At 42.3% G+C, this 14,356-nt stretch overlaps 3 protein-coding genes across 5 annotated transcripts in view; all 3 read left to right on the top strand.

Annotated features, from left to right (window-relative positions):
* LOC137970543 (DNA ligase 1-like) overlaps positions 1 to 14,356 on the top strand; it is a 31,375-nt gene that overhangs the window by 9,347 nt on the left and 7,672 nt on the right. For all 3 annotated transcript variants that reach the window (XM_068817063.1, XM_068817065.1, XM_068817064.1), the window contains exons 12-18: positions 509 to 610; positions 7,936 to 8,012; positions 8,083 to 8,174; positions 9,015 to 9,114; positions 10,073 to 10,158; positions 12,055 to 12,170; positions 12,242 to 12,337. In XM_068817063.1, coding sequence (XP_068673164.1) covers positions 509 to 610; positions 7,936 to 8,012; positions 8,083 to 8,174; positions 9,015 to 9,114; positions 10,073 to 10,158; positions 12,055 to 12,170; positions 12,242 to 12,337 — 669 coding nt within the window. The remainder of the gene's footprint in view (positions 1 to 508; positions 611 to 7,935; positions 8,013 to 8,082; positions 8,175 to 9,014; positions 9,115 to 10,072; positions 10,159 to 12,054; positions 12,171 to 12,241; positions 12,338 to 14,356) is intronic.
* LOC137970545 (uncharacterized) lies at positions 3,425 to 4,192 on the top strand. Its single transcript, XM_068817067.1, has one exon. It carries the CDS (start codon positions 3,425 to 3,427, stop codon positions 4,190 to 4,192), a length of 768 nt encoding a protein of 255 aa, XP_068673168.1.
* On the top strand, positions 4,288 to 5,157 carry LOC137970544 (integrase/recombinase xerD homolog). The gene has a single exon (XM_068817066.1). The coding sequence runs from the start codon at positions 4,288 to 4,290 to the stop codon at positions 5,155 to 5,157; it is 870 nt and encodes a 289-aa protein (XP_068673167.1).

Consider the following 14,356-nt stretch of genomic DNA (forward strand, 5'->3'; position numbering starts at 1 on the left):
CCAAATTTGAGGTTTATGAAGAACATCAGCACTTGAGGATAAAATTTTCATTTTCTCCCCTAAATTAAGCGCTGTTCTGACCAGAGTAATTTTTTAGGAACTAACACATAGTCATGAAGTGATTACAGTAATGCAAAATTATATTGGGAAATGACATTCTTTGTGCCATCATTGCTGCTTAAGTTCCCTATTAAATGAGAAGGGCTAGTACATTGTACAGTGTGTTCAAAGTTCGTTTCTGGAATTTTCACTTTTCCAAGGGGTTTTATCCTGTTTTAATTTCAGCTTCTCTCTTTCTCCCAAAGAAACTTTTCTTGATTTGATTTGTTTGTGTAGCACTAAACAAACTACTCAGATAACCATCCACAGGCATGCCAACCTGTGTAAATTTATTTATTCTATTCCTCAGTTCATTTCAATTAAAAGAGGCCCTTTGTCTTGTCAAGTCTTATTAAGAATATTTGTGTTTCTTTTGGGCATCGTCTGTCCTACATTTTTTCCCTTAAAGTCTTGTCGAGGTAAACAGCGCACCATGTTTGCACCACCTAAGCTTACAGCTGAAGGGGTTTTCTCCAAGCTGCAGGACATTGCTATGATGACAGGACATAGCGTAAGTGCTGCACTAGCATCCATTCCTTGAATCTTATTAATTAATTAAGCATTTAAATTAACTAAAGTTGCTCTTCACAATAGACAATCAGATTTGTTCAGAAATTCAGTATACTGAGATGAGTGGGATTTTCTGTGGTCATGAAGTGTTGCCTTACCCTCCTCTCAAACTTCCTCATCATTGCTTGGTTTCACAAATATCACTCAAGCTTCCCTCTAACTTCCAGGGCTATCAAAAAGGGCCGGTGCACGGCCAAAATAGCCGCCTACTTACCAATCTTCGGCCAGTAACTTTCATCTCAATTCACTGTTACGTGACTTGTGTATATTTGGGCAAAAATTGGAAATCTCAAGAATTATAAGTTTAAGCTCTTAACTGGGGTTAATGAGCCCTAAGGGAGTACTATTTATCCCTCACTTGTCCCTAGTGTACTCTACTCTCCTCACCCTCGCAATCAAGGCTTGTCCCGTAGTCAAAAGCTCATTGTTTAGGTCAAAGTACTTTCACTTTTACAGTGTTAAAGCGGTTGCCAAAGCTTCCAGTAGTTTTCCACAACATCACGCGATTCTCACCTGTTTCACCTTATGTAAATCCCCCATACCATTAGTCAGCCACATTTCAGCTTTGCTCTTCAAGCAAGTACCTTGAGTTGCACTCTTTAAGATCGCATTTTTTCCCTACGTCCACATATAATGCCAAAACAACGTAAATCTCGAAGCAGCCAACGCACTACGGTCTCGCCTACCACGGCTCAGTCGAATGCCCGCGCTAACTCTGCGGATGCAGTACCAACGTCGCCGTATGCAGCAATGCCGACCGAAACGCTACGTTTACTTGCGTCCCAGCGCCACCTGGTACAATCAGGGCCACGGCAGCAGCTCATCGCTCGCCTCCAAGCGAATGATTCTCGGGCCTCCACACCCGCATCTACCGGCCCCACGATCATGCCGGATCAGCAGTTGGCCTCCATGATTGCCTCTATCGTGGAGCAAAAATTGGCCTCCTTCAACTCCGCGAGCAACTCGCCATCGAGCCCAACATCTGGCGCTGTTTCAACTGCTCAGCAAGATCAACAACTGCCAGGCGTTACCAGCCTCGCACCAGATCCCTCTCTCCTAGCGGTCCGCAATGGCGGACAACAACAGACTTTGTCCTCTGTGGATTTCTCGCGGTCCTCCTCTCAGCAAGTTTTGAATCTTGGCTCACCGGAGGACGCAGCCCTCCTGCATACCAACTACAGAGTCCCATTTATCGCCAGTCATCTCTCCAACAGCTGCATCACAGCCATAACAAACGGTGAGTACGTGGACCTTGCTAGCCTTCTTCCTTTTTCGTCTCTACTACGAGACCACGTTACCGCGAACTCCCAGCTTAAACTACAAGTAGGACACGAGGGCCTTACTATACCCCTCCCATCCCAGGCTAAGCGCCCCAAAATTACTGGGATCGACCGATGGCTCGACGCTTTTGCCATTTACTCGTCTGTGCTCCTCTCCTCTTACCCATCCCGGGGGGTGGACCTATTCGCCTACCAGCAATTGATACGTGAGTCAGCCCGTAAGTTCCCCGGTATGGCGTGGTATTTGTATGATATGGAATTTCGCTGACGAGCCTCTCACAACCTTTCCATTAACTGGGGCCAGAGGGATGTTCAGTTGTACCTAGACACCTTTACCGGTGTCCCAAAAGCCATACTTTGTAAGGCCTGCAGCAGCTCGGATCACGTAACCGATTCCTGCCCCCTTTCCCCCAGGTATACAGACTCTTCAGGTTCCAAGCGTGGTGACCTCTGCTTCAACTTCAACAAAGGGGTCCCCTGTGCCCGCACTCCCTGCCCCTACACTCACCAATGCAACAAGCCCGGATGCACTGCAGCCCACCCAGGAAAGGACCACCCTGACTCCTCAAGCTCTGGACCCATCCAGTCAAAGACTAGCCGCTCAAGCCATTCCACCCGAAGCCACCATTGAATACCTTTCTAAGCTGTCCCCTACCACCCCTATTGACCTTCCCCAACTTGCCCTTTATCTGCATGATCACCCTGACCGGGCATCTGTCGATGCTGTCCTCACCGGCCTCTCCCAGGGTTTTAAAATTGGTTTCCAGGGTCCTCGGGTTTCTAGGGAATACCCCAACCTCATTTCTGCTAAGCAAAATCCACACATCATAAGCACCAATCTCTTGAAAGAATTACGGCTCGGTCACACTGCTGGCCCATTCGTTTCTCCCCCTTTTTCCAATTTTCAGGTTTATCCCATTGGGGTTGTTCCAAAAAAGCATTCCACCGAGTGGAGATCCATTTTTCACCTTTCCTTTCCCAAACATCAAACCACTAGCGTTAATTCCCACATTAGCCCAACCGACTACTCCTTACACTACATTACCATAGATACTGCCATCTCTATCATTCAGACGATTGGTCAAGGGTGCTTCATGTCCAAGTTGGACATCAAGTCCGCCTTCCGCAATATTCCAGTGCACCCATCCGACTGGGAGCTCCTCGGCATGAAATGGAACAGCCTGTATTTCTTCGATACAGTGCTCCCCTTTGGATTGCGATCTGCACCCTATCTTTTTGACCAATTTTCCTGCATGATTGAATGGATAATTAAACATAAGCTAGGTATCCCTAACGTGATCCACATTCTGGATGACTTTTTCTTTGTCACCAGCCCCCCTAGGTCAGACTGCCTTACTGCCCTTTGCAAAATCCTTTGTCTTTTCACCGAACTCAATATCCCTGTCGCCCCCGGTAAAACTTTTGCTCCTGCCACCTCCTTAGAATTTATGGGTATTCTCCTTGACTCTACTACCATGGAAGCTCGTCTTCCCTTGGACAAACTAATCCGTGCTAAACAGGCCCTTCAACAGTGGTTACACCGTAAATCTGCCACTCTGAAGGAGCTCCAGTCCCTGATTGGTACCCTACAGTTTGCTTGCAGGGTTGTTGCCCCGGGCCGGGCTTTTCTGCAAAGAATAATTAGTTTAACAAAGGGCATCACTAACTCTCGCTGGCACATTAAACTCAACGGGGAATTCCGCAAGGACATTTTAATGTGGTTAACCTTCCTTACCCATTGGAATGGAGTAAGTCTTTTCTTAGGGGGTGACGTTCTCTCCTCGCCTGACCTCCAATTATTTACGGACGCCTCTGGGTCCCATGGGTATGGTGGTTATCTCAATGGGGAATGGTTTCAGGCTCCTTGGCTCCCTCAACACCTCCTTAACCCCACCATGGGTATCAGCATTGACTGGCAGGAACTGTTTGCCATTTACATCGCCTGCTACCTCTGGGCCCTTTCGTGGTCAGGCAAACATATTTGTATGTGGTGCGACAACCTGCCAGTTGTCTTCATCATCAACTCCAAACGCTCCAAGTCCCCTAGGATCATGGACCTCGTACGGGCCATTACGATTCTTACCTTAGAACACAACTTTTCCTTCACCGCTAGACATATCCCTGGGCTAGATAATTCAATAGCTGATTCTTTGTCCCGTTTTCAGATGGACCGCTTCCGCCACCTGGCTCCCAATGCCTCACCCTTCCCCTGCGCCATCCCTCTATCAGCGACGTCCATTTAACAGCCTCCGTTTCCCACTACCTTGGTGCGTCCCTTGCTCCAGCTACTAAACGTTCTTATAGTGTCGGTCAAAACCATTTCATTTCCTTTTGCCTTATGCACGGGTTAATTAGCCCCTCTACGCCCCTTCTCCCCGCATCTGAAATTACTCTGATTTATTTTGTCTCCCATTTAGCCAAAACAGTTTCCTACAATACCATTAAGCTTTACCTGTTTGCCGTTCAAGACCTCCATAGGCTACACAACTTTGCCTTAAAACTCCCAAAAATGTTTCGACTCCAGAAGGTCCTTAATGGGATCAAACGTTCCCTAATCCCCGTTAAATTAGATCGTTATCCAATTACAATCCAAATCCTGCAGTCTATTTTCAACTTTTACCGACCAGACTTGACTTTTGACCTCAATCACATTATGCTCTGGGCAGCCTTCACCTTAGCCTTTTTCGGTTTTTTACGTTCAAGCGAATTTACCTGTAATGACCACGTCTTCGACCCCGCAACTCACCTCTGCTTTAAGGATATCACCTTTATCCCTCACGTTGAATCTCCCGACTACATGCTAGTCACGATTAAACGGTCGAAAACAGATCCCTTCCGCAATGGTTGCACCCTAACCCTAGCAAGGTCCACTACCTCCATCTGTGCCGTTATGGCTATGAAAGACTACGTGTTCCAATGCCAACCATCATCAGCAGGCCCCCTGTTCACCTTCACCAGTGGCAAGTGGCTCACCCGAACTTCTCTTACTCATGCACTCCGGGATGTCCTGCAGCAATGCGGCATACAACCTCAACACTATTTCTCACATAGCTTCCGTATTGGTGCTGCGACTACTGCAGCTGCTGCAGGGATTCCTGCCTGGTTAATCAAGGTATTGGGTCGTTGGTCTTCTGACTGCTATGAACGTTACATAAGAACTCCTCAAGAGACACTGCTGGCTATCCCTAAACAACTGACAATGAACTGAAGTAATAATACTTATTGTAGGTTAGACCCTTCTTTGTTGTCTCCCTGATGACCAGTATCATGACAACTAGTTACTGTTCATTATGGCTATGCATGCCTATCTCGTATCCTATTTCTTCTACATGTGGCAGTTGGTCTTCCAGCCAACGTCCACCCAATTTACTGTGGGGTGATTGTGTTCCCCCATTCTTGACCAGAATATTTTTGGCTCACACAATCGTGGCAGGGAAGTGCACCCTGGGCTGCACTTTACCCCACAGTAGGTGGGACAGCCCTCCTTGGCAATAGGTCCGGATTGCTTACTCCAAGATGGTACAACTCACCATCTGACCTATTCTCCTTCCAGAAGGGCACCCCTCTTCTGGTCCACCCTATGTTACATTCTAACGTAGGGTTGCCTCTAGAGACACCACTACTCTAGGGGGTCCTCCTAGGGACACCGCTACCCTAGGGGGCATAGGCTCTGCCTTCCCTGCCACCCAAATTCCGCCAAAAGATAGTGATTAACATAATATTTATATTTAAAAAAAAAAAAAAATTATAATAATAATAAATAGATAAAAGGAGATTCTGTGTTCCTCCTTTTCTAGTTTCACAAGCCTTGCAGAGGGTGGGGGGAGGAGTAATCATCATTACCCTCGGTTGCCCATGCCCCTCTCCTGGGCATGCGAATATCCCCCGCGGCTTTCCCCCCTTTTTATGTCACTGACCCTTAGGGACTCATTAATTATAAGTTTAAGCTCTTAACTGGGGTTAATGAGCCCTAAGGGAGTACTATTTATCCCTCACTTGTCCCTAGTGTACTCTACTCACCTCACCCTCGCAATCAAGGCTTGTCCCGTAGTCAAAAGCTCATTGTTTAGGTCAAAGTACTTTCACTTTTACAGTGTTAAAGCGGTTGCCAAAGCTTCCAGTAGTTTTCCACAACATCACGCGATTCTCACCTGTTTCACCTTATGTAAATCCCCCATACCATTAGTCAGCCACATTTCAGCTTTGCTCTTCAAGCAAGTACCTTGAGTTGCACTCTTTAAGATCGCATTTTTCCCACCCTCCCACCCAACTGGAAGCTTTGTCTCCTTTAATTGCCATGGCTGCTTTGTCATGCAAATTCTTTCATTATACTATTCTCATCTATTTTATTTTAGTTTGGGTATTTTGTCTCATCGTTCGTTATGGACATTATATTATTCCGCATGTTACCACCGCTAACTTACAAAAAAAAAAAAGGTTAATTCAGAAAACTCAACACTAGGTGTGTCCTTTTACTTTCTTACTTACTTATTGGTGGCAGGGAAGTGCACCCTGGGCTGCACTTTACCCCACAGTAGGTGGGACAGCCCTCCTTGGCAATAGGTCCGGATTGCTTACTCCAAGATGGTACAACTCACCATCTGACCTCAAAATCATGTATGCATAAACCGCCCTGCAACAGTTTCGTGGGATTCTTACTCAGTAGAGCAATCACCACCAAAGTGGTTAAATAAACCAATAAACCAAAAAAATGGTAAATGTAGCCTTAATTTCACTGTTTTCTTATTTCCAAAAACTGCCTAGAAATAAATGAAAATAGCATTTCCAAGCACCTGAATTTCAAAATTTTGGGGGGAGGGCATGACCCCACACCCCCCTAGCAAGCTCACACCTTCAGCACTTGCACTACAGTGACCGTCTACTTTCTAAATTGGGACACCTACCATTACTTAAGAACTTTTTAACAGCTCTGAATTTCATCCTGAATTTCACTTCCTTATAAATTAATTCTTTAGACAGTGAGAGCAATTTAAGTTTTAAAGATTGGGTTGGTAGGGTTTTAAACTTGGTAAGGATGGTTAGTGGCTAACATAAGTAAATTTTGATAGATCTGCAGCATTCACATGGCAACCAGATTGACAATCAGATACATTCATGTTCTGATACTACTCCGGTTTGACAAATAATGAATGCAACTTATGAAGTTTATTCAAGTCCCAATAATTATGTAACTTGTGAGCAAAATTCATTTTGTTTGGACCAGAGTAGCACCATATACCCTGTCTTATAAGCACATTAATTTTGTTTGTGAGCGATGGCCTGATACTAAGCAACTGAAAGCACATATTTACATTGTTAAATGGCCATGCTGTTAGGGAGCAAATCCACTCTGAATGTTAAGAAAAAACCACTTGCAGGACTCCAAGTAAGTCAAGTTCAGTTCACACGATCATCTACACGTATGTCCAGAAATGTAGTCATTCAGATTCAAGCTCAATTTCGAGGGATTGCGAAGTGTTCCCTTTAAGTCTAAAACCCAATTACTTATTTACAACAACACAGGTGGTTAGCATTAGGGATTAATAATTATTATTTTATTGTTAAGGTACACCTAAACTCAACTAGTTTTGGTCTACGATATTAATTTCCCCATCAAAAGCAAACATTACCTCAAAAGTTCACTTTTTATCTGCCGGGCAAGACTTGCAAAGTTATCAAAACCATGCAGCTGTAATTTGGACCCACGACGGTGATGTGAGAGTTATGGGTATATTCTCAATTTAACATCACATTTCTTTGAAAACAGAAATGGTCAAAGCAGCTTGTGACGTAAAATCGAGAATAGACCCATGTTTCTCACATCACGGTTGTGGGTTCAAGTTTACATGGCTTGCACAGCACAGAAAAAGCTGAATTCTCAGTAACAATGGTGTCATTTGTTTGCTTTGGATGGGGAGATTTATAAATTAGGAACGAAAAATATTTAGGTTTAGGTCAACTAAGTTTCTGTATTTTTGCTTTCTAGTCTATGTCAAGAAAAACAGAAAAAATAAAGGGAATGTTTGTGGCTTGCCGTGATTCTGAAGCAAGATACTTGATCAGGTACTGTAAAGTATTAAATACATTGGCAATTGACATTACTGGGAGACACTCAGTTCTTTTTTTATCTCAGATCATTAGGAGGAAAGTTGAGAATTGGTCTGGCAGAACAGTCCGTTCTTACAGCTTTGGCACATGCAGCCTTTCTCACACCTCCAACCAAAGGTAACAGAATGAGTTAGTTTATGTGTAAAACAGCATGCAGGATTCTATACTTGGGGTCTGCTCTGTTGCAAAAAAAAAGCATTTGAATACTATATCCATTTCAAAAGGAATTAGCAACAGCAACCAGAAAAAAATAGTTTGGCCATGAATGTTCATGTAATAGTTCATGATAGTTAAGAGTGCAATAATCTCTCAAACCGTCATGCACTAGGTACCATGAATGGTTTTACCAGGGCCTCAGTTATGTAATGTAAATGGCTAGTGTCCCATATGCAGGTGTAGTTAAACAATGTATGAAAGTCTGTGATAGTCTGAGGTCTTCTTCTGTTGTTTGGCCTTTACTGGCATCAGCTGTTATTTAAATGACCAGACAATTTGCATGGCAGTACACAATGTTAGAGAGAAAGTAAAAATGTCCATTAACTTTCATCAGAAACCCATAAGGGTTGAAACGTGTAACGACCCCTCGCGTGCTGGGAAACAAGCCTCTGAATATTCAATTTGCTAAGTACCATATTTGAAACAACAAGAGCGAGGGGTTTCCAAATATGGTACTTAGCACTGAGACATTCAACCAATCAGTTCGCACTGAATATTCGGAAGCTGTGAATGCGCGTTACACGTTTCAACCCTTATGGGTTTCTGCTTTCATATAAATGGTTGAACAGTCTTTTTTTTTTTTTTTTTTTTTGCTCAAGATATTAACTGATTTTTTACAAGTGACCTTAACTTGAACTTTGACCTGAGTTTCTTTACCCTAATTTGTGTGCCAGTTTTAAAAGTAACCCATGAAAATCAATTACAGGCTCCATCCTTAAATTATTCTTTTCCTTTTTGTAGAGTTTCCGCCCCCATTGGTTGACAATGCTAAGAATTCTTCTGGGGAAGAGTTAAAGAAGAAGCAAGATGAAGCTGCTTTGATAGTTAAGACTTGTTACTGGTGAGTTGAATTTACTGTAAGGTGGATCTAAAGTCTTCCCTTTCGAGAATATCCAAGCCCAGTAACCAGTAATAGAATATATTATATTAGTATAAATACACAGGTGATTATATAAAATCGCTCGCTCTCATTGGCTCGCTATCTCGGATTATCAGCCGATAATCACCTCGACGGACAAGATGGCTGCCAGTAGTCGTTTTGCCACTGTAAGTGAAGATGATTTCGCGCTGAAATGTTTTTTTCTTCCCTTTTTTGAAATAATCACCTGTGTATTTATACTAAAACAATTATTCGCCTCAGGCTCAGTGATTATCGGTGAATATTCTTCAGCTATAATCACTTCACCTTCGGGGAATAATAATTGTTAAATAATGAATGGTCTTAAGCCTGGGACAAGGCAATCAGGGCTTGGGAAATAAGCAAACCCAGCAGATAACTTAGGTATCAAAGGTGTGTTCTCTGACTCTTATTGTTGAGATTGCATCATGCTCAATTAAAGAGACAACTCAAAAATTGAGCCCAAATTTGACTATTGGGGAAAGATTAAATGAAAGAATTAAATTGCCTGTACATGCACTTACTGGTAATTTGCAGGATGTGCAGCAAAGAAAGCACTGGAGCATGCTGTGTGACATAGAAATCTTCTGACAAACACTCCTTGAAAACTCAGTATCTGGTTCTTGAAAACTTGTTGAGTTCTCAGGACTGGAATTTTTGTATACAAAATCCAGCACAAACCCTGTTGTAACCAGTTTAAAATATTGTATGACCAATCACAGGCCACTGATGAAATTTTTCGCTAATTGAAAGACTGAATTCTGTGTAATCAAGATGATTTTACTCCTCAGTGGGGCCATGGTTCTAGAATGATAGGGTTAAAGAAGACAATAGTATGTAAGTGGACATAGATGTTGGTAGAGAATTGAATTATTGCACTCTTCAACATTTGCTTTGACAGTGAAATGCCCAACTATAATAAACTAATTCCATCTATTTTGGAGCATGGGTTAGAAGCACTGCCACGTTACTGTCATCTCACGCCTGGTAAGCATCAGTAAAGTACTTTTTTCTTGAATAGTGCACAAAAGACCAGAAATGGAACTAGTCATTCCTTGTTTAGTGTTTTTCTTTTATGTCAAATTACAACCAGATTAATATTGCCTACAGTGGCAGCTTTAAAGAACAGTTAGAATTGAATCCTAGAAATCCCTTATGTTCACTCAGAGCTAAAAGGTTTTGAGATCATGTGATTTGATTAGGTGACCGAAATACAAAGGTCAGTTGTCCAAGAATCTCTTTGATAGTTCTTTGACAGCATTCACAAAATAAGGCACCTTTAAGGTGGCTCAAACCAGTTTCAACACTTGAAAGAAACGTTCTTATTAGAAGGATTGACACTTCAACACTTTATCACTTAACAGCAATGTTAGGGTACCATATCAAGCACCAATTATTGCTGAAAAAGATTCGGTCATTTTTGTGTCGTAAAAGGTTACCGTGGCAACAGGAAAGCCCTGCAAACACACCCCATATGTTGGCTTTATCTGCTCATATCTCAAAAACGAACTCGGTGACCCCCATTTTATATTTTTGTAATGCAATCAGCATTCCAGAATGAAACTTTCTGCAAAGTTTCAAAAAATTCTGTGCAGCGGATTTAAATAATTGAAAATTTAAGGTAGTTCTGAATGCGCTCCACAGGATTATTTTTAACTTTGCAGAGAGTTTCATCTTGGCCTGCTGATCACTTTTGTGCAATAAAAAATTGGGGTCGCCGAGTTCGTTTTTGAGATATGAGCAGCTAAAGCCAAAATATAGGGTGTTTTTGCAAGGCTTTCCTGTTTCCATGGTAACTTGTTACGCCACAAAAATGACTGCATCTTGTTCAGCAATAATTGGAGTTTCACACGGTACTGTAACATTGCTGTTACATGACAAAGTGTTGTAGTGTCAATCCTTCTAATAGCAGTGTGGCCCAGTGGTGGAGGCAGTGTGGCCTAGTGGTTAGGGCGCTTGCCTTGAGATCCAGAGATCCTGGGTTCAAGACCCGTTCTAATCACTCGTTGAATTTGTTCCCGGTAGTCCCTGGTTTAACTTCCCGGCTGCACTTGTAAATAGCCAACTGGTTTGCCTCCGGCCAGTTGGGATTCTTAACAGTTGTCGCGTACCCAGTGCAGCGGACACGGGATGTTGTGCACTGGAGATCGGGAAGTGTCAACCACAGTATAGAACTCAACAGCACAAGTTGACTCAACAGCGTTTAATTTGAACACCAACTCGTCTGAATTATTGTACACATGCGGTGAAAACTAAAAGGGGAAATTACAATGCACGAGATCAAAAAAAAGGGGCTAAGACTAATCACAAAAGAAACAAATTGAAAGCAAAACGAAAGCTACATATAATAGGCCGAAACTTACGTCTGATCCAGTTTAAAGGGCTAAAGAAACTCCAACGTTACGTAACTCCGAAAAAGATAAAACTGCTCTGAAAACTCCAGTGTTGCTCCAAAGATCTCCTAACTCCAACTCCACAAAAACTTAAGGGGCGTTCTCTGATAAGGGTACAATTCACGTGTACAGTTGTAAAAACGGTTAAAAAACACGGGAATGGCTAGTTATATAACTGATTCAAACTGTGAACAATAATACATGAAGACAGGGGCGTAAAACTCGATAAATGAAACAGAACAGAAACGTATCTTATCCAAGTCAGAACAAAAGCTTAATTACGTAATCAAGTTCTCTTCGATTCAATGTTCATTGTTCATCACAACAGTTGTTGTTGTGTTCTGTCGTTTCGTTGATTGTGTTTCATTGGCCCTGAAAAGCCAATGGGAGCGGTCAATTAAGTATGTATTGTATTGTATTGTATCTCTTGAAAGTGTTGAAACTGGTTTGAGCCACCTTAAGAATAAAATTCTCTGTTTTTCCTCCGAAGGTATCCCACTCAAACCAATGTTGGCACATCCATCTAAGGGAGTGGAAGAAGTGTTTAAACGATTTGAAAATGCAGAATTTACTTGCGAGTTTAAGTATGATGGAGAACGTGCTCAGGTAAAGTGTGCTGCTGGATAAATGTGTAAAAGATCACAGCAGCAGAGTTAACCAATTTTTGTCATCGTCAGATTCATGTTTTGGAAAATGGAGAAATTCACATTTACAGCAGAAACCAAGAAAATAATACCTCCAAGTATCCTGACATCATTGCAAGAATGACGAAGGTTAGAATAATGCAGTACCCTACAACATAAATCATGTTGGAACTTTTAATCTGTGTTAGTATATACTAAAACAGTGGATGGCTACTCAAAGTCCGAATATCCTTTGCTATTCCATATGGTTCTGCTTTCTCTATCTTGTTTTACTGATGTTGGAATGCATGTGTAATTTTTTTTTAATTATTAATCCTTATGTTTCGTATAAATTGACTGCGCGCAGAAATGCTCATGGCTTCGCCACTCGCACATATTGCCTCATTGAGCAGGGCCCTTTTGAAGTAGATGTGTGGGTTAAGGTCTCGGGAAAGGAAAATGATGTGTCCGCGGTTGTCGCGCCACTATTTTTTGTAGAGGGTCAAACTACATACCATATTAAAGCTAACAGGTTGAATTATTTGAATAAGGTTTTAGTGTTTTGGTATCAAATATTGCCTTTTAGTTTTGAGGCCTCAAACTCAGAAAGACCGAGTCTGCTGCAGAAGCTCCTGCCCCCTCACTTTATTGAGAAACTAACCGCACTTTTTTGCATCTTAGTCACAGATGAATGCTCTCCAATACCGTGTGAGGAATTTTTGATATGTTAAGAATAGAAGGAAATATCACGCACCATTGTCGAAACTCTCATTTCGTTCTTAATTTGGGCAGAAAAAAGTGCCATAAAATTTGTCTCCGAAGACAAACGAAAAATTCCTCATACGGTATTTGGGGTAGTACAATCATCTATTATGAATGAAAATTTGGAAGCGATATCTTAAAACCCGTCGGGTTGACGCAATGAGTACAACCGCAAGCACAAGGATCAAAATTTTGGCTTTTCCGTGTGCGTGCGCTTATGGTTGCGTTCGCTTGCGTCGTGTGAAAACCGAAACGCAGCATAAACACAAGGAAATTTGCTGCGTCTGGCCAATTAAAGCACTCGCTCCAGATTCCCCGTGTGTGAACCTTTGAACAAAATGGTGGATGCCGTGGTTGATTTTGAAGCTTCTGTCGACGTTCGGTTTTACGAGCATTAGGTACTTACGCTTGTGCTTTGTGCTTGCGCCGCTAGTGAAAACCAGGCTTTTGCGTGCAGTCTACATGCCCCATACTTAAAAGCCAATTATAATGAGCCAATCAGCGTTCGGGCAACTGCTAAGGTAGCAGATCGCGCGTGTAGGCTGTTAATTTACACCCAATCCTTTCACGTGTGATTGACATGATACGTCAATCATTTTTCGCGCGTAGATTATGGCGGGAAACAAAGAAAAGCGATTTTAGCGGTTTTAACTTAAGGGCGGTGCCTACTAATTCAAAGATAATTTTGCCTCGGTTTATGATAGTGCAGGAAATGTAGATCTTTACAAGTGTTATTGAAATCCAAAAAGAAAATTGTGGGTAACCACGCATTTTTTAAAGATAATTCATGATTAATATTTGTAAAAAGCTTTAAAATGCAGAGCAATGTATGGCGTTCCTTCTAAAATTGAGGCTTAATTATCTCTCATTCTCGTCACCACAGCCTTGGATCGACCCAAGGCTCTGGGAAACTCTATGCAGGAGAAGATGCGCCGTAGTGTTCTTACAGCCAAAAACTGGCTATTTGAACCTTACGGCGCCTGCTCACTCCTCGCACTACCATGAATGCACCAATTAGAGACGCTTTTGATTGTTCTTCACGAAAACCAATGAGAAGACACTTTGTTTCAGGGTTCCCCAGAGCTCTTCTCTCGCTCAGTCAAGAGAAGAGCTCTGGAGTCGAGATTGAATTATCTCTCAAAAATGCATGGTTACCCCCTATTTTCTTTTTGGATACCAAGAGTACTTACTAAGATCTACTTTCTCCGGATAGTTTTAAACCGCGCAAAAAATATGCCTGTATTAGTAAGCATCACGGATAGGAACGCCGAGTATCTCGAGATGCGCAGAACGTATGCGCGATAACAATAGTAGGCACCGTCCTTAAAATTAATTTTTCAGATACTTTTTTTCCGGGAAAATATACTTCACAGCCCACCTATTCAAGATTTGGAGAAACAAAAGAAT

This window comes from Montipora foliosa, chromosome 9 (genome assembly GCF_036669935.1).
Source record: "Montipora foliosa isolate CH-2021 chromosome 9, ASM3666993v2, whole genome shotgun sequence".
Lineage (NCBI taxonomy): Eukaryota > Metazoa > Cnidaria > Anthozoa > Scleractinia > Acroporidae > Montipora > Montipora foliosa.

Excerpts from the sequence above, each read along its gene's own strand:
- LOC137970545 (XM_068817067.1), top strand. The coding sequence starts at position 3,425 with ATGGAAGCTCGTCTTCCCTTGGACAAACTAATCCGTGCTAAACAGGCC.
- LOC137970544 (XM_068817066.1), top strand. The coding sequence starts at position 4,288 with ATGCACGGGTTAATTAGCCCCTCTACGCCCCTTCTCCCCGCATCTGAA.